Here is an 18285-nt window from a genome sequence, read left to right on the forward strand (position 1 = left end):
GCCGATGGATGTGTCTCTCATCGATTTTTCTATCTCTCTATTCCTCTCCCTTCCTCTCTCTCTAAAATTAGTAAAAACATACTTAAAAAAAGAGATCTAAACTTTTAATTTAGAGTTTAATGGAATAAACAAAATACTTGAATCTGGGTTAAAATTCAGTTTCTGTGTAGTTTTCTGATTTTTTTTTTTTAGTAGCTGTGACGTGAGTTAACTGTGCAGTTTTACCTTTGCATTGCTCATTCTAGTCAGTTCTTCACCTAATATTTTTTCATTGTTTAGAATGGTGTTGAAGGTCTGTACATAGGTTGTTTAAGTAGTAAAGGGTGTGGCTCTGTAAGAACTTGTTGTACTCAGAAGTTTTTCCTTGCCAGTAATTCTATTTTTTTCCTAAAGAAAGAAGTTATTCTTTATAAAATAAACCAGTCATAGTAAATTTTCTGGTTCTCTGTAATTTTCTTTCCATTCTGGTCTTCACTAGTTATAAATAACACATGAAATGACTTTCAAGGTAGAAAGCAGGAATCCATTTTGAAATGTTATATAAAATAAAGAATGATTTATGGTTTCATATGATTTGGGCTGAAAGCACTCGGGCTTTGCCAGGTCATCAAAGTCCTGTCAGGGGAATCTATTATTTATTGTTCGATATACTGGGAGTGGTGTAAGTACTTTATTTTATGTTTATCTTATGTAAGTATAGTGTTGGAAAAATCAATTCCAGATACTAATACAGTTTTAAGAATATACAATAGAGAACTTGCCTAAAAGTTATAGTTATATATAATGAGGTTTAACATTAAAAATTTGGATTAAAGGGGGATTTTGAAAAAAATGAATGTTTTCTTTCTTATAAAATGTTTTAGATAACATTCTTGAAAATGTTAATTTTATACATTTTTGTTCCTCATTTTACATCTCTGTTTTATTTAGACAGATTTTGGACAATTGCAGAAAGTTGGTACTATACATGTTTGTTTGTTATATGATCATATAACATTCTGTAAGCTTCTAATATATTTTTTCTAGCTGCCAAGTTTATAACAGAATCTCATGTGAGAAGGACAGGATGTAACACCTCAATTTCCACCAGTACAAACTGTTATAAAATGCTAATTTAAAACTGTATTTGATAAAAATGACTTGCCAGTAAAAGTTGTTGGTCTTGCATTAGAATTCTACATTTTTTCTATAATCCTTCGGCATGCTTATTTGATACAGCTTCACTTATGAATTTAATAATCATTTAATAATGTGAAGTGTATAAATGATATTAAATGTTTGATGAACTTCTATAGTGTACATACAGAAAAGGCCTCTAGTATACATATTAAAAGGTTATTGGACTTCTTTTTAAAACAAAACTTTTATGTTGTTAGATCTTTGAAGAAACTTAAGTAAATAGTAAACAAGTGATAGTTTTTTTCCCTTCAAATAACTAATCTTATTGGAGTAGGAAGCGAACCAATATTTATTGAATATCAGTAACATGCTAGGAGGCACTGTATAAGGTGTTTTATGTTATTTTGTACCGATTCCTCACTATACCCCTTTGAGATTATTAGCTCCATAGTTCAGATGAAACATTGTACTTGTGTATCTTTAATCACATATTTTACAGTGTGTTTTCACTATAATACTGTGTAATTTGATCCTGATCTAGGTTATCTGCTTCTAACTCATGTATGGCTTTTCCTAGTGGGAGAGGTTTTATAATTCATTATAAACCTATATATATATTTCATATACATGCCCTCACAAGAATTGTGTGTGAATTTATGTAATGATTTGGAAGTTGTTCACTTATTATGGTGTCAAGTGTTAAAAGGTAGTTTTATTGAAATCAGTCAAATGATATTAAATTATTAACTAATTTGAAATCATTTTAAATGCGATTAAATTGGCTTATCAATACCAATTTAAACAAAACAGTTATTTCACTTATTTTACTGAATTATCCATAAGAGCACACATTTTAATATGTTAACTTTATTCATAAACAAAAATTAAAAAAAACCCTGACACTTCAAGTTCAAATTTAATACAAGTTCATCCTTCATTCTGTGAATAGAATTGTTTTTCTGAAATACCAATTTGACCATGCTGTTCTTCTGGCTAAATTCCTTTCAAGACTCACTGTTGCTTATAGGGTCAAAGTCAGATTCCACAAGAATTGGGCTCCAACCACTCTTTTTGAGCATCACCTTTTGGTTCTCTCATCCTTCACCCTTTACCAGAAATATTCCCTTCCACTTTCCTTTTTCCCTTCACATTTTTCTTCTTTTATACTCTTCAGTTGGGCTGTACAGATCTTGAAACAACCCTGTAGTGTCCCCAGCTCTTTGGAGCTTTCCATGACTTCCTTGTACAGAAGGAATGTTTCCTTCCAATGTGTTCCTATAACAGTTTTAATTACTTTTAATCCATTTAAATTTGTATTCTTTACGCTCTGAGCTATTTTAGGCTAGGAATTGCCTTAATCTTAGCTTTTCCCCCCCTCACTACCTATCACAATCTACTCCATCCCTCTCTCCCTCTTCCCTTTTCCCATTTTCTTTCTTCTTTTCTTTCCTTCAAAAAAGTATTTACAGAGAAACTACCATGTTCCTCCTCTGTTCAAGAAGTCAGGGTTTATTAAATGAATGGGAAGAAAGTTGAAATCCTGGCTAGGAAGATATTACTAACTGTATTATTATTAGACTTATTTTATTCATTCTAAGCATGAAGTTATTGGCCCATTTAACATAGGAACAGCCTGTCAATCTCACGAACTTATGGGATGCCTGGATGGAACTATTAAGGGGAAACACAAATGATAGTAATTTTGGTTTTATGTAATTTGGACTCAAATCATGTTCATATTGAAATCCGTTCTTGGCTTTGCTTTGTCAGCAGAGACATGACTTCTGACAGTGTTGATCACAGCTGTGGAAATAACCACATGCTAGCCACATGTGTATTTGCCTATACAAAGAAACAGCTAATTTGAGCCAAATAGAGGAGAGTCATTTTATTACTGTTTGTCATTGGAGGGGGCATCTGGTAAAAATAGGTGTATTTTTGGAGTAGTCTCTAGATGAAAATGTAGTATTTTTAAACTATCTTTCTGAAGAATAATAAAAGTAGACAGTGTTTATAGAGCAAGTACCCTCTGCTAATAACTGAGTCATTCTATGAGATAAATGGTAGTATTCCTATAGATGAAGAAACAGAGACTCAGAGAAGTCAAGTGACTTGTCTGAGGTCACACAGCTAGTTAAGCAGCAAAGCAAGATTCAAGTCTAGGTGTGTCTGACTGAGACCATTCCCATTTCATTGCCTTGCTGTCCCGCACTTACATCCTCATCCTTAAACTCATATCTGAGTTGGAGAGAGTGAATTTACCATGCTAATTTGAATTCGAGATAATGAATTACTTGATCTTTGGCAAGTTATTTAACCTTTCTCATCCCATTTCTCACATAGATAATACTGCATGTCTCCCAGGATTATAATGAGGAATAAATGAGATGATGTCTGAAAATACATTGTGAACCATAAAAGCCCTATGCTAATTAATATTTAGTAATGTATTATTAATGCTGTCATTATTATATACTTTAACATACTAATTCTGCTTCCTGAATATTTCTTTGCTGGTGTTCTTTTTACTAAGCTGCATAGCATCTTTTAAACTACTATAGTGACTACATTTCATTAATAAAAAAAGTTATTTCTTAGGTGTGAAAAGTTGAGATAGTCAAGATAAAAAACATTAAAACCATACAATTTTAACTGTTTGAAGAAGTATGCTTAACTATTTAAAACTCTCCTTTCTTTCTGCCACTTCCTTGTGTACCACAAGTTCTCCTCTCTCTTTTCTTTGAATTATATCTGAAGTTGAAAATTTCTGATGACTTATTTCTAATAGTTAATGTTTAATGGCTGTATATAGTATACTAGAAGCCCAGTGCATGATTTAATCATGCACGTGTAAGCTGTCTGTCCGCTGGTCAGCAGCTCCGAAGTCCCTGGGCCCCTAGGGCGAGGCGGGGCGGGGGCGTGGTCCTCCTGCGGCCGGAGCCCAGGCCAGGGTCTTGCCTTTGCCTCCCGCCCAGGAAGGCTGGGGCCGCCGCCACATGCTCCTGCGGCCCAACTGCCGCCAGACTCCTCCCCAGGGAGCCGCGCTGCCCGCCCACTGCCCACCGCCTCCAAACCTCCAAAACGCCGGCTCGGCTCACTGCCCCAGAGGCCTGTCTGTGCCGCAGCACAGCCATGGCGCAGACGCTGAGCTCGCGTCGCCGCTGGCAACGCGAGCTCAGCGTCCTGCCCGCCCAATCACCACCCCAGCCACCCCGAGTCCCGCCCCCTGTGTCACCCGCTGGCCCAATCATGGGCGTAGCGGAGTGATGGTAATTTAAATATTACCTTTTTATTATGTAAGATTTGGTCAGAACTTCTTTTTTGAACCAAGTCTTATATAGCCACAAAGTGTTCACCAGTGAAAAACTTTTTTTGGTGAATGCTGCTGGAGCTTGTTTTTAATGTGTTTTTTATCTAGAGATTGACTATGTCAATTGCTTCCATATGCATATTGCTTTTACATAAAAGAAGATAACAATTCCAGTTTCTTGAAATTCTTGATGCATAGTGTGTAGTTTAAATACTTGCCAAAAGAATGGTGACATTCAGGGTGTTCTCATTGTGGTGAAAAAGCCAGTAGTAGCACTACAGAATTGCACTAAACTTTCAGAATATGCTTTGTTTGTCTGACAGAAATGATTTACTAGTAATATCCTCTGTTGAAATGGTAGATCTTATGATAAAAAGTTATGGAAGAGTCTTGAACTTCTAACATAGGGTATTAACCAGTCAATGTAGCTGAACATCTGATTTTTTAAATTATAAAATCATTATCTTTGGTTATTTTTTATTGTGTTTGTTGATATGGAGAATAGTAATATATACTTCCTTTTATGATAACCAGTTTTATGGTGTGGCTTAATTTGATTCCAAAACAGTAATGTTCTTTTTAAACTGTTGTATTAACCGGAAAGTAAAATACTATATCTTGTAAATGGTCTCTTTTTTAAACTAGCTAACCTATTACTTAGACAAATGTATGCCATTCTCTGTCACAGGCACTGTGGCTTTGGAGTTAGATTTTGGTTCAAATTTCAACTCTAGAACTTTTTTTTTTCTTAAAGTATTGGGCAACAGGTTAACATATTTGCACTGCAGTATGCAGATACTTCTCTCTCAATACATTTGGGATAATCAAATGAAGTAGAGTGTAAACATAGTTCCTAAATAATAAAGTTCTGTATGAACAATTTATGATAGTTGCTCATTTATGGTAATTTGCTGATAAAAATACTTTAAGTACTTGGTTTTAAAAAATTCTTCCACATAATAAAATTTTCAGCATTAGTAGTCTGTTTAAGAAACATCCAATGGTATGTATAATAATATACACGTTATTGTTTAGAATACAAAGATGAGCTCATTTTGTTAAATTTTATACAGCTATGGCATGAATCGAATAGTTTCATATATGTATTTCTACATTCTAAATGATTTAGGTGTGTGTTTTTATAGGTTTGCCTGAATCCATCATTGCAGCTGCCTGTTCAAGAAGTGGCCAGAGGGTTCTGCATGTTGATTCGTAAGTTTATCAATGATAGTATTAAATATTTTCTAAATTTATCTCTATACAAAATTAAAAAATTAAATATACACATGTGTACATATATACACATATGTCATATATAAACTTCTCAAGTTAGAAATATGATTAGAATTAATTTTCACAAAAAGTATGTGAAATATATGTTGAACAGGTTTTACTATTATACTCTGTGAAATAGTGATGTTTCCTTTAAGAATAAACCAAATGTACCATGATTTTTTCACATGAGTGATTTTGGTTTTTATTTTATTTATTTATTTTTTAAAATATATTTTATTGATCTTTTACAGAGAGGAAGAGAGAGGGATAGAGAGTTAGAAACATTGATGAGAGAGAAACATCGATCAGCTGCCTCTTGCACACCCCCTACTGGCGATGTGCCCGCAACCAAGGTACATGCCCTTGACCGGAATCGAACCTGGGACCCTTGAGTCCGCAGGCCGACGCTCTATCCACTGAGCCAAACTGGTTTCAGCATGATTTTGGTTTTTAAATGATGAATAATTCTCCAAGAGGCTTGGATACCTCACATGTACCCTTTTTCTTGTACATGTGTGTGGGCATATACGATCTGTACATTTGATTGTTGAAAAATGCAGCTAATAGATTTAGAGTATGTGGTTTTAATAAAAATTTAAACTATTAGAAAATCTTAACTAATAAAAATATCTGGAGTTTTTTTTCTTTTTCCCTTTAATGTCATTATAAAAAGGAAGTTAATGAAAAATTCAAGATTAAGATAAAGTATAGTTTAAATCTCTTCTTGCCTGCTTCCTTCTCAAACAAATCCCTAACATTCCACCTGCCCATTTAGTGCTTTTCAACATTGTATCTTGACATTTTGATTGTTCATTAAATGGAAGTAAAAAAGAAACAAGAAGATAATTTTATGATTTCTGATATTAACTATAATGTTTTTCATAATGCCAGAATACTAAGAATATCTAGATTTGTTATCTTACCTAATAACAGACAAACATGTAAATTGACCGTACCTCCATGACACCCACCAGCCAATCAGAAGTGAGTATGCAAATTAACCCAACAAAGATGGTGGGTTAATTTGCATATGCAGTCATGGAGCGAAGACTGAAGGCTCCGTCCAAGTGAAGACTGAAGGCTCCGCCCAAGCGAAAACTGAAGACTGAAGGCTCCGCCCGTGGCCGGAGCCAAGCCTGAAGGCTGCAGGCTTGGCTCCATTGAAGGCTGAAGGCTCAAGGCTCAAGGCTCCGCCCGCGGCCAGAACCAAGCCTGAAGGCTGAAGGCTTGGCTCCGCTTAGGCCCGGGTCCTGGGTGCCGGAGGAAAACCAGGGCTGGCAGCTAGGGGATGAAACGCCTATTGCACGAATCTTTGTGCAATGGGCCTCTAGTAGTTTATAATGCTTTCTCATATATTACCCCACTAAATATGTAGGAATTTAAAAAGGGGTATTATGTAGGAATTTAAAAAGGGGTATTATGTAGGAATTTAAAAAGGGGTATTATGTAGGAATTTAAAAAGGGGTATTATTTCATTTACATTTAACCTTTTGTAAATTTATTTTGAAACCCTATTAACTCTTCAGTTATTGGATGAAATTTCTAAATTAAATTACGTTCAATTTTCAAACAAGTCCTGCCCTTTTAATTCTCTTTTCACTATTGTATGCGTAACTGCTTGTGTTAATGTTTCAATTTAGTCTTTTTTGAAATCTGCCACCTTTAAAGCCCAGGTACTGAGCCATTGTGCTTTACAGGGCTTAATAAAAATCTAAATTCAGTTTTTTTCTGTTAATATTAATTAACCTAAAATCGAAAATAAAAATCTTAAATTTTCCTAAATTGTCATTTACTGTGCTCGTACTCTACACTACTCACCATATCAGATTCTTTACAATATGCTGTGTAATTAATTCCCATCACAGCCAAGTGAGTTTGGTGGTATTATCCCAATTTAACAAGTGAGGAATGTGAAGCATAGAGAGGTAAGAGGTTAAGTAACTTTTCTAACTCTATCCAGCTAGTGCTTATCTTACTTTAAATTCAAACTTATTTTATGTTTTTTATTCCAAAATCTGAGGGCTTCCCAGAATGTAGAATATTTTAGAAACTGCATAGGGTTTAGTGATACTCAAAAATCAAATTGTGATTAGCAATATAAGAAGCTAAATCTTATTTTGTTAAACAGAGTATCATTTGGAAAAGCTTTATAATATGGTTGCCTTAAGAACTTACAGCTTAATAAAAATAGTATTTCAAAATGAGAAAACTTTTTTCTTCCACTTTAGATCCTCAAGCTTGGTGGCTCTTGAGAGTTTAGATGCATCTAGGTATTGATTTATAGGGTGTTTTTCTGCTGTGGGCCAGGTTTAAATATCTTCTCATTTTTATTAATTTTATCATTTAAGGCTCTTCATAGTCAGATTGTCTTCCCCAACCCCCTTTCATTTCTAATGTACATGTACAATAGTATCATATATCTCTTTCATAGACATACCTTCCTATTATTTAAAAAATATATATTTAAATCATGGTAAGAAACATAACATAAATTTTGCCATTTTAACCATTTTTAAGTGTACAGCTCAGTAGTGTTAAGTATATTCATATTGTTGTTCAACAGATCTCCAAAACTCTTGATCTTGCTAAGCTGAAACTATATCCATTAAACAATAACTACCCATTCTTCCTCCCGTAGCCCCTGGCAACCACCATTCTACTTTCTGTCTCCATGAATTTGACTACTTCAGATACCTCATATAATTGGAATAGTACAATATTTGTCTTTTTATGCTGCCTTATTTCATTCAGCATAATGTTCTCAAGGTTCATCCATTTTTTATCATGTGCCAGAATCTTTTTCCATTTTAAGACTGAATAATATTACATTGTGTGTATATACCATACCCATTCATAAACATTTGGGTTACTTCCACTTCTTGACTATAGTGAATAATGCTGCTATGAACATAGATACACAAATACATCTTTGAGATCCTGCTTTCAGTTCTTTTGTATATATACCCAGAATTGGGATTGCTAGATCAAGTGGTAATTCTATTTTTAATTTTGTGAAGAATTGCCATACATTTTTCATATAGCAGCTGTACCATTTTACATTCCCACTAACTTCTCAAGCTTTGGTTTCACTGGGAAGTTGTATATGAGTTTTTGAGCCATAGTGTCCTGGTTCAAATCCTTTTTTTGGCACTTACTAGGTGTGTAACCTTTGACAATTTAATCTTTTTATACTTTCGTTTCTTGATATAAAGGGCATAATAACAGTGCTTACTTTATAAGATTCTTTATAGTATTAAATAAAATAATCCATGTAATCTATATATATAAAAGTCTAAGGACCCTTATGACTGTTTGACCGGCTGGTAGCTATGATGCACACTGACCACCAGGGGGCAGATGCTCAACGCAGGAGCTGCCCCCTGGTGGTCAGTGCGCTCCCACAGCCAACCTTCTGCAGCTGGCCAACCTCCTGCTGTCCCTCCCCACAGCCAGCAGGCCAACCTCCCATGGTCCCTCCCCCCAGCTGGCCTGCCCGATTGGTCCTGATCAGCTCTGGGTGAGACGGCCCTGATCAGCCCCAATTGCTGGACAGGCCGAGGGACCCCCACCGTGCATGAATTCGTGCACCGGGCCTCTAGTAGTTTTATAACAGTGCCTGAAACACAGTAAACACTAAGTAAATGTTAACATCTGTTACTGTAACAATACTGTTGCTGCTGTTGCTGGTAGATATAAACTATGAAGGTAGAGACAGGAGTGATTAATCATGCCTGGAAGATTAGTGAAAAGTTTCATACAGATCAGTCTTGAAAGATGAGTAAGACTTCAATGAAGAATTAGAGCATTCCAGAAAGAAGCAACAGATTGAAAGTGTATGGCATGCTAGGTGAATGGTGAGAATTTTAGTATGACTGAAAGATGAGCTAAGTGAGTTGGATTAATGAGAGTTGAAGCTAGAAGTAGACTGGAGCCATATTCTTTAGGTCTGTATGCTGAGGTGTAGGGATTTTATTTATTAGTTTTAACCTTAATAGTTATCTTTAATATCCTCAGGTCTTTCCCTCAAACCCATATTTAGTCCTTCAGCATCACCTGTCAGCTCTTCTTCCAAAACATAACCCAAATCTAAGGAGTTTTCTGTCTCCACTCTTCCTTCCAGTTCATTCCACTATTACTTAACTATTGAACTTCTCTCCAAACCTTCTAATTAGTCCATTTTTTACTACTTCCTCCAGCATTTGGCTTCTTCCTTCTTTCTAGCTGCATTATGTGTGCCTCTTTCCCTTGTTTACTATGCTTTGCTAGTGCTGTAATTATGCACTTAAAAATTCTTAATATTACTTGTGCCTTTTTTATGTTTCTTTTTACCTTGATCTCTCTCTTGCCAGAGATTTATCTATATTACTAGTCTTTTCAAAGAACCAGCTTTTTTCCTTCTGTGGTATCTTTGTTTTCTAATTAATGTCCTTTCTTCTGCTTTCTTTGAAATCACTCTTGTTCTTTTTCTAACTTCTTGATTTAAATTCATAATTTTTTATATTTAAGTTTTCTTTTTTGTTTAATGTAATTACTTATGATTGTGGTTCCCTTTTACTGGTAGGATCACATTAGTTATCTTCCATGAATTTTAAATATTTTCTAATAGCCATTGTGATTTCATCTTTGATCCATTAGTTATTTAGAGGTATGTTTTTAAATTTCTCCATACATTTTCATTCCAGTATCTTATTGAATTGATAATTTTGAACACTTGTGACAAAACATCTAAATGAGAAAGTAAAAAAAGTTCTAGTGTGTATTTGCTGTCTCCCTGCCTGTATCCCACTCTCTCTTTCTACCCGCAGTCCCATTTTCTGGGAGCAGCTACTTTTATCTTTTATATGTCCTACAATATGCTGTCTAGAGAAAGAAATTGCAGAAAAACATGTAAGTTTTTATTATGCGTATATTAGATTCAGCGTAGAAAAAGTTATAAGATACTAAGCAGTTCCAACACCAAGTATCCCTCATGCTGCCCTTTTATTCCATATATTAGAGGCCTGGTGCACAAAATTCGTGCATGGGAGGGGGGGTGTCCCTCAGGCCAGCCTGCACCCTCTAGAAGTCAGGGAATGTCAATCCCTGTGGGATCGGGCCTAAATTGACAGTCGGACATCCCTCTCGCAATCCTGGACCGCTGGCCCCTAACTGCTCGCCTGCCTGCCTGATCGCCCCTAACCACCTCTGCCAGCCTGCCTGATTGCCCCTAAGCACTCTGCCTGCCTGATCGCCCGTAACTGTCTCTGCCTGCCTGATTACCCCTAAGCACTCTGCCTGCCTGCTCGACCCTAACCCCCTCTGCCTGCCTGATTGCCCATAAGCACTCTGCCTGCCTGCTCGAACCTAACCCCCTCTGCCTGCCTGATTGCCCTAAGCACTCTGCCTGCCTGATCGCCCCTAACCACCTCTGCCTTCCTGATTGCCCCTAAGCACTCTGCCTGCCTGCCTGCCTGGTCGGTCACCCCTAACTACCTCTGCCTGCCTGATTGCCCATAAGCACTCTGCCTGCTTGATCGCCCTAAACATTCCACCTGCCTGCCTGCATAATCGCCCCTAACTGCTCTGCCTGCCTGCCTGATCACCCCTAACCACCTCTGCCTGCCTGCCTGATTGCCCCTAACCACTCTGCTTGCCTGCCTGATCACCCGTAATTGCTCACCTGCCTGATCACCCCTAACCACTCTGCCTGCCTGCCTGATTGCCCCCAACCTCTCACCTGCGTACCTGATTGCCTATAACTGCCTCTACCTCGGCCCCCGCCATCATGGCTTCGTCTGGAAGGACGTCCAGAATGACGTCCGGAAGGTTGTTCGGCTGTCCTGTCTAATTAGCATATTACGCTTTTATTATAGATTAGAGGCCCAGTGCACGAAATTCGTGCACGGAGGGGGGTGTCCCTCAGCCCAGCTTGTACTCTCTCCAATCTGGGACCCATTGAGGAATGTCCAACTGCCCAGAACGTTTAGGCCCGATCCCGGCACGGGCAGTCGGACATCCCTCTCACAATCCAGGACTGCTGGCTCCCAACTGCTCGCCTGCCTGCTTTCCTGACTGCCCCTAACCGCTTCTGCCTGCCAGCCTGGTCACCCCCTAACCACTCCGCTGCCAGCCTGATTGATCCCTAACTGCTCCCCTGCCAGCCTGTTTGCCCCCAACTTCCCTCCTCTGCCGGCCTGGTCATCCCTAACTGCCCTCCCCTGCAGGGTTGATCGCCTCCAACTGCCCTCCCTTGCAGGCAGGGTGCCTCCCAACTGCCCTCCCCTTCTGGCCATCTTGTGGTGGCCATCTTGTGTCCACATGGGGGCAGCCATCTTGTGTGTTGGAGTGATGGTCAATCTGCATATTACTCTTATTAGATAGGATAGAGGCCTGGTGCATGTGTGGGGGCCAGCTGGTTTGCCCTGAGGCGTGTCCTGGATCAGGGTGGGGGTTCCCTTGGAGCGTGGGGTGGCCTGAGCGAGGGGCCTGTGGTGGTTTGCAGGCCAGCCACGCCCCCTGGCGACTGAAGTGGAGGCCCTGGTATTTGGAATTTATTTACCTTCTACAATTGAAACTTGGTAGCCTGGAGTGGAGCCAAGCCTCCTGCTCGCTACATGGCCGGCAGTCATTTCTGTTTGGATTTGTTTACCTTCTATAACTGAAACTTTGTAGCCTTGAGGACATTTGGGCTGATTCTAGTTTTAGGCTGTTACAAATAAAATTGCTGTGTGAACATTTATCTATAGGCTTATGTGTGGTGATCTTAAATTTTTAGTTTGCTGGGATAAATGCTGGGTCATATGATTATGGCATGTTTAGTTTTTTTAAGAAATTACAAATTATTTTCCAGACTGCCTAAACTATTTTATATTCCCACTATCAGTGTGCAAGTGATCCGTTTTTCTTCATTTTTTGCCAGCATTTAGTATTGTCACTATTTGGATGGGTGGGTGGGATTCTGATTGGTGTGTAGGGATGTCGCATTGTGATTTTAATTCATACTTCTCTAATGTCTAATGATGAACATTTTTCTTTTTTTTTTTAATAGTATCAAACTTGTTCCTTGTTCTTTTTTAAAAACAAATCTTTATTGTTCAGATTATTACAATTGTTCCTCTTTTTCCCTCCAAGCTCCCCTCCACCCTATTCCCACCCCACCCTCTGCCCTTACCCTCCCCCCCACTGTCCTCATCCATAGGTGTACGATTTTTGTCTAGTCTCTTCCCACACCCCACACCCCTTTCCCCCTGAGAAATGTCAGTCCACTCCCTTACTATGCCCCTGATTCTATTATATTCACCAGTTTATTCTGTTCATCAGATATTTTATTCACTTGATTTTTAGATTCACTTGTTGATAGATATGTATTTGTTGTTCATAATTTTTACCTTTACCTTTTTCTTCTTCCTCTTTTTAAAGAATACCTTTCAGCATTTCATATAATACTGGATTGGCGGTAATGAACTCCTTTATCTTTTTCTTACCTGTGAAGCTCTTTATCTGACTTTCAATTCTGAATGATAGCTTTGCTGTGTAGAGTAATCTTGGTTGTAGGTTCTTGCTATTCATCACTTTGAATATTTCTTGCCACTCCTGTCTGGCCTGCATAGTTTCTGTTGAGAAATCAGCTGACAATTGTATGGGTGCTCCCTTGTAGGTAACTAACTGTTTTTCTCTTGCTGCTTTTAATATTCTCTTTTTGTCTTTTGCTCTTGGCATTTTAATGCCAAGATGGGAGAACTTCTGTGCTGGAGACACCATTATGAGACAAGACTTGCTTCAGTGGGCTTTGGTGCTAAGTCTGCCCCCTGAGTGTGTCCCTTATGGATTTGAGGAGTTGTAATCTGGATGGTCCTACTCTGACCACTGGGTACACTGGCTCTTGGATCTTCAAGGAGGTGCTAATTTAGCCTCTGCCTGAGGCCACCCAGCAGGACCTACAGAGAGTTCTGCAGATTCCTCTTATTTGTTTGGGTTTTGGAGGTGCCCAGATGAGGCCCAGCTGTGAAGCAATGCAAGCTGCTGTGGGGCCTTGGGCCTTCTTTTGGATGTTCTGGGTCTCACTGACTCAGCTGCAGTTTGTTAGGTAAGTTTAGAATTCAAATGACCAGGCCATTCATATGCAAAAGCCTCTGCGCTCAGCTTGGATGGGGCAGAGTCTCAGGGCGGAGCAAACAGCAATGGCTTCCCATCAGCCCTGCCCTAAGAGGCCCCTGGGTCTTAGTGTCCTGCGGTAATCGCTGCAAGCACCTCTGAGAGAAAGCTGCCCTTGAGTTTCGCCCACTGCCAGACAGTCCAGTTTCTCCCCGTATGAGTCTGGGTCCCCATAGTCTCGCCTGGAATTGGAGTTCAGAGCAGTCGGGAGCTTTTGTCTCCCTCCCGATTGAGCAGTGTACTCAGTTGCCAGCCCTCTCCGCATGCGCGCGCCTCCGTACCTCTGCCTTCCACAGCTCCTCTGAGTCTCAGTGTGCTTTTCTCTTTCCTTCTAGTTGTAGAATTTCCACTCAGCCAGCCTTCCTGTGGTTCTCGATGATGTCGGTTTGTCTTTTAGTTTTAGTTTTGAAATTGTTGTGCGAGGCAGCTGTTCAGGTGTTTACCTATGCCGCCATCTTGGTTTCTCCCTTTAATGATGAACATTTTTCATGTGCTTATTTGCTATCTGTATATTCACTTTGCTAAAATGTCATGTCTTTAGTCTATTTTCTAATTGGATTGTTTGTTTTCCTATTAAGTTTTGAGAGTTTATTATACATTCTAACCAAATATATTTACAAAATTTATCTTTTTTGGTAATTGGTTTCAAATTTAATTATATTATTGTCAAATAATGAGCTCTGCATGATTTCATTTGGCATTTTTGAGAATTTTTGGTGTTTTATGGTTCATATGACTCCATGTGGATTAAAAATGTGTTTTTGCTAAATTGTTGGATATGGAGTTCCATATATGTTATTAGATCAAACTTGTTAATTTGGTTGTTCAGAATTTCTGTTATCTGATCTATTAATTATGGAATTGTATATTAAAATTTCCTTTACTGATTGTGGAATCCTTATTTTATAACTAGAGGCCTGGTGCATGATTCTGCACTGGTGGTGTCCTTCGGCCTGGCCTGTGGGGATCAGGCCGAAACTGGGTGTCCGACATTCCCTGAGGGGTCCCGGATTGCGAGAGGGCAGTTCTCGGGTGACGCACCCCGGAATCGGGCTCCTTCCTCTCTGGTTCCAGGTATGTCACCCGAGAACCGCAGTTGCCAAGTCACTGCAGCTCGGCATCTCCTGTGTTGAGTATCTGCTCCCTGGTGCTCACTGTGTGTCATAGCTACTGGTCGGAGCATCTTCTGCCTAGTGGTCATTGCGCCTCATAGTTACTGGTCAGATGGTCGCTTAGGCTTTTATATATAGAGATTCTTTCAATTTCTCCTTTATTTATTCTGCATGTATATCCATAAGGGCATATAAATTTAGAATTATGATATCTTTATGAAGTTAACTTATGTTTTTTCCCTGATGATGCTTGTTACCTTAAAGTCTGTTTTGTATGATACTATATACTGACATCAGGTTTTTCTGCCCTTCTGCCTCCTCAGTATATCTCTTTTTCCCTTTTATTTTCTATCTTTCTGTGCCTCTGTGTTTTAGGTATGCCTCTGGCAGATAGAATGTAACTAGATTTCATTGTCTTAATTCATTCTGACATTCTGTCTTTTAACTGAGTTTAGTTCATTTACATTTATTCTGCTTCAGTATTATTTGGACATATTTCTATCATCTTAATTTTTTTCCTTTACCTTGCCTTTTCTTTGCTTTCCTTCTCCTCTCATCTTTCTACTTTTTATTGAATAGAGGCATGTTTATAACCTTTTTTTCCTCGTTACAACTAGTTTGGAGTTATAGATGAAATTTCTATTTCTTAGGAATAGAATATCTTTAAATTTTTACATATTTATTCAAATGAAGTTCTTTCAACCAGAGTCTCTTAGTGGTGAGCTCTGCTTTTAGTGGTAAGGTCTGTCTTTGTCTATTAATGCTTTTATTTCACTCTGAATCTTAAATTATAGTTTAATTGTTTCTGAAATTACACTCTGGGGGTGATTTTTTTTTTCCCCTGCACTTTGTCCTCTGGCATCTTTTGTTGCTGTTACTGTTGAGAAATGTCATTATTTTGTAAATGAATTATCTTTTCTTTCTGATTGCTTTAATATTCTTCTGTTCGTTTTTATAGCTATATATCCTTACTCTTATCTGTCTAGGTGTTGATTTTGATTCCATTTATCCTGTTCAGAACTTGCTTTATTTCTTGAAATCAGATAACTTAGGTCTTTTGTTGGTGAGGAAATTCTCAACTGTTTTTTCAAACATGACCTTTCTTATTTTTTATTCTGGAAATTCTCTTATGTAGTGGACATTCTCTTTTTATTTTTTTATGTTTGTCAGTATCTTTTATTTTTTTCATTTTTTTTTACCATTGATACAACATTCTGGGTAGTTTCCTTATATTTATCTAGTTATGGTGGTGCAAACTGTGGTCCCACAGGTCAGCTATGTGTTTTTGTAAGTAAAGTCTTATTGGAACACAACCATATATATGTATTTATACATATACTGTTCACATATTGACTGTGGCTGCTTTCATACTACAAAGGTAGAGTTTTTGCAACAAAAACTGTATGCCTGCAAAGCTTAAAAATTTACTATTGGCCTTTTATAGAAAACTAGAGGCCCAGTGCATGAAATTAGTGCACTCCGGGGGGGTTTCCCCTCAGCTAGAATTGCGAGAGGGCGCAGGCCAGGCTGAGGGACCTCACTGGTGCAAAATCGCGGCCGGGGAGGGACACGGGAGCTTGGCCAGCCGGGGCGGGCTACAGAGCATGTCCGTCCCATCTTTCTCAGTCCCGATCAGCCGGACCCCAGCAGCAAACTAACTTTCTGGTCAGAGCATCTGTCCCCTGGTGGTCAGTGCACATCATAGCAAGTGGTTGAGCTGCCTTAACATATCATAAGCATATTACGTTTTGATTGGTTGAATGGCCAACTGGATGACCGGACACTTAGCATATTAGGCTTTTATTATATAGGATGTTTGCAGGCCTCTTTTCTAGTTCATTAATTCTGTCTTCAGATGTGTCTAATTTTCTATTTGACCTAGCTATTATTATTTTTTCAATGACTTGCATTTCTGGAAGTTCAGTTTGGTTATTTTTTAAAGCTGTCATGTTCTTTCCTTGTGTTTCAATTTATTCTTTTATTTTTTCTGAACTATTTATCACATTTTCTATTATGTGAAGTAATTGGAGATTTAATACTACTGGTTCTTTACAGGTTCAGGCTCAGTATTTTTCCTTCTTTTTTCTCCATTAAAATATTGAATTTCAAATGTTTTATGGGGATTTACTAGTATTTATGGGAATTCTGTGTAACCTGGTTAAGGGGTATGTATGTTCCTCCTCAATGTATTTTTTTATTCTATTACAGGTGTTCCCCACCCCATCTTTGCCTCCTTCTACCCTGTTTCCGCTCCCTTCCTGGCCTTCACCACATTATACTGTCTGTGTCCATGAGTTTTGTATGTATGCATATATATTCTTTGGTTTACCTCTTACTCCCTCCCCTCACCTCCTTTTGCCTGGTCATCCAGTGCTATTATTGACTCGTACTTTCCCATTGCTGCTGTAACAAATTACTACAAATATAATAATTTTTATAAAACAACACAAATTAATTTCTTTACAATTCTGCAGGTCAGAATTATGAACTGAATCTTACGGCACTGAATCAAGGTGTAGGCCAGGCAATACTGCTTTCCTTCAGGAGGTTTCCGGGAAGACTCAATTTCCTTGTCTTTTCTAGCTTCTAGAGGCCACCTGCATTCCTTGGCTCATTGGCCTTTATTCATCTTTAAGTGCATGACTTCAACATCTGTCATGCCACCTAATTTTTCTGCCTTTGACCTTCTTGCCTCCCTGTTATAAGGAACCTTGGTTTTATATGGGGGCTCACCTGGAAAATCTACATCTAGGATATTCTTTCTATTGCAGGATCCTTAACTTATTCACATTAGTAAAGTCCCTTTTGCATGGAAGATATCATATTCACAGCTTCTGGAGATCATTTAGGACATGGCATCTTTGGAGAACTATTATTCTATCTATAGTCCTGGACCAAAGCAATTTTATGTTAATTTCTCGGCTTGTTCCTGATTTATACAAATACTAGAAACCCGTTGCACGAAGTTTCGTGCAATAGACTTTCACCTGGCTGCCGGCACCAGTTTTCCGCCAGCAGCAGTTTTCCTCTGACCACCCGCCGATCAGAGCGCCTCCCGCCAGCGCGATCGGCCACCCGGAGAGGAACTCCGATCCGGGAGGCGCTCCGATCGTGGCCAGAGGAAAACTGCTGCTGGCGGAAAACTGCTGCCAGCAGCCATGCAATCGGCCACCACCAGCGTCTTCCACAGCGTCGGCCATTTAGTCTGGCGGTAGGAGCGGGGCGCGGGGACTCGCGAGTCCCCGCCCCCCGCTCCTACCGCCAGCCAATCGGCCACCCTGAGTCCCGCCCCCCGCGCCGCCAGCCGGCCCAATCGTGGGCGTAGTGGAGTGATGC

General features: G+C 38.9%; 1 protein-coding gene across 3 annotated transcripts in view; it reads left to right on the top strand.

Annotated features, from left to right (window-relative positions):
• Window positions 1–18285, top strand: part of CHM (CHM Rab escort protein) — a 259080-nt gene that overhangs the window by 29338 nt on the left and 211457 nt on the right. For all 3 annotated transcript variants that reach the window (XR_013813233.1, XM_079765428.1, XM_079765432.1), the window contains exon 2: window positions 5575–5641. Coding sequence is in view for 2 of the 3 variants with exons in the window: in XM_079765428.1 (XP_079621554.1) it covers window positions 5575–5641 (67 nt within the window). In the remaining variant the exon portion in view is untranslated. The remainder of the gene's footprint in view (window positions 1–5574; window positions 5642–18285) is intronic.

This window comes from Cnephaeus nilssonii (genome assembly GCF_951640355.1).
Source record: "Cnephaeus nilssonii genome assembly, chromosome: X".
In the NCBI taxonomy this organism is placed as follows: Eukaryota; Metazoa; Chordata; class Mammalia; order Chiroptera; family Vespertilionidae; genus Cnephaeus; species Cnephaeus nilssonii.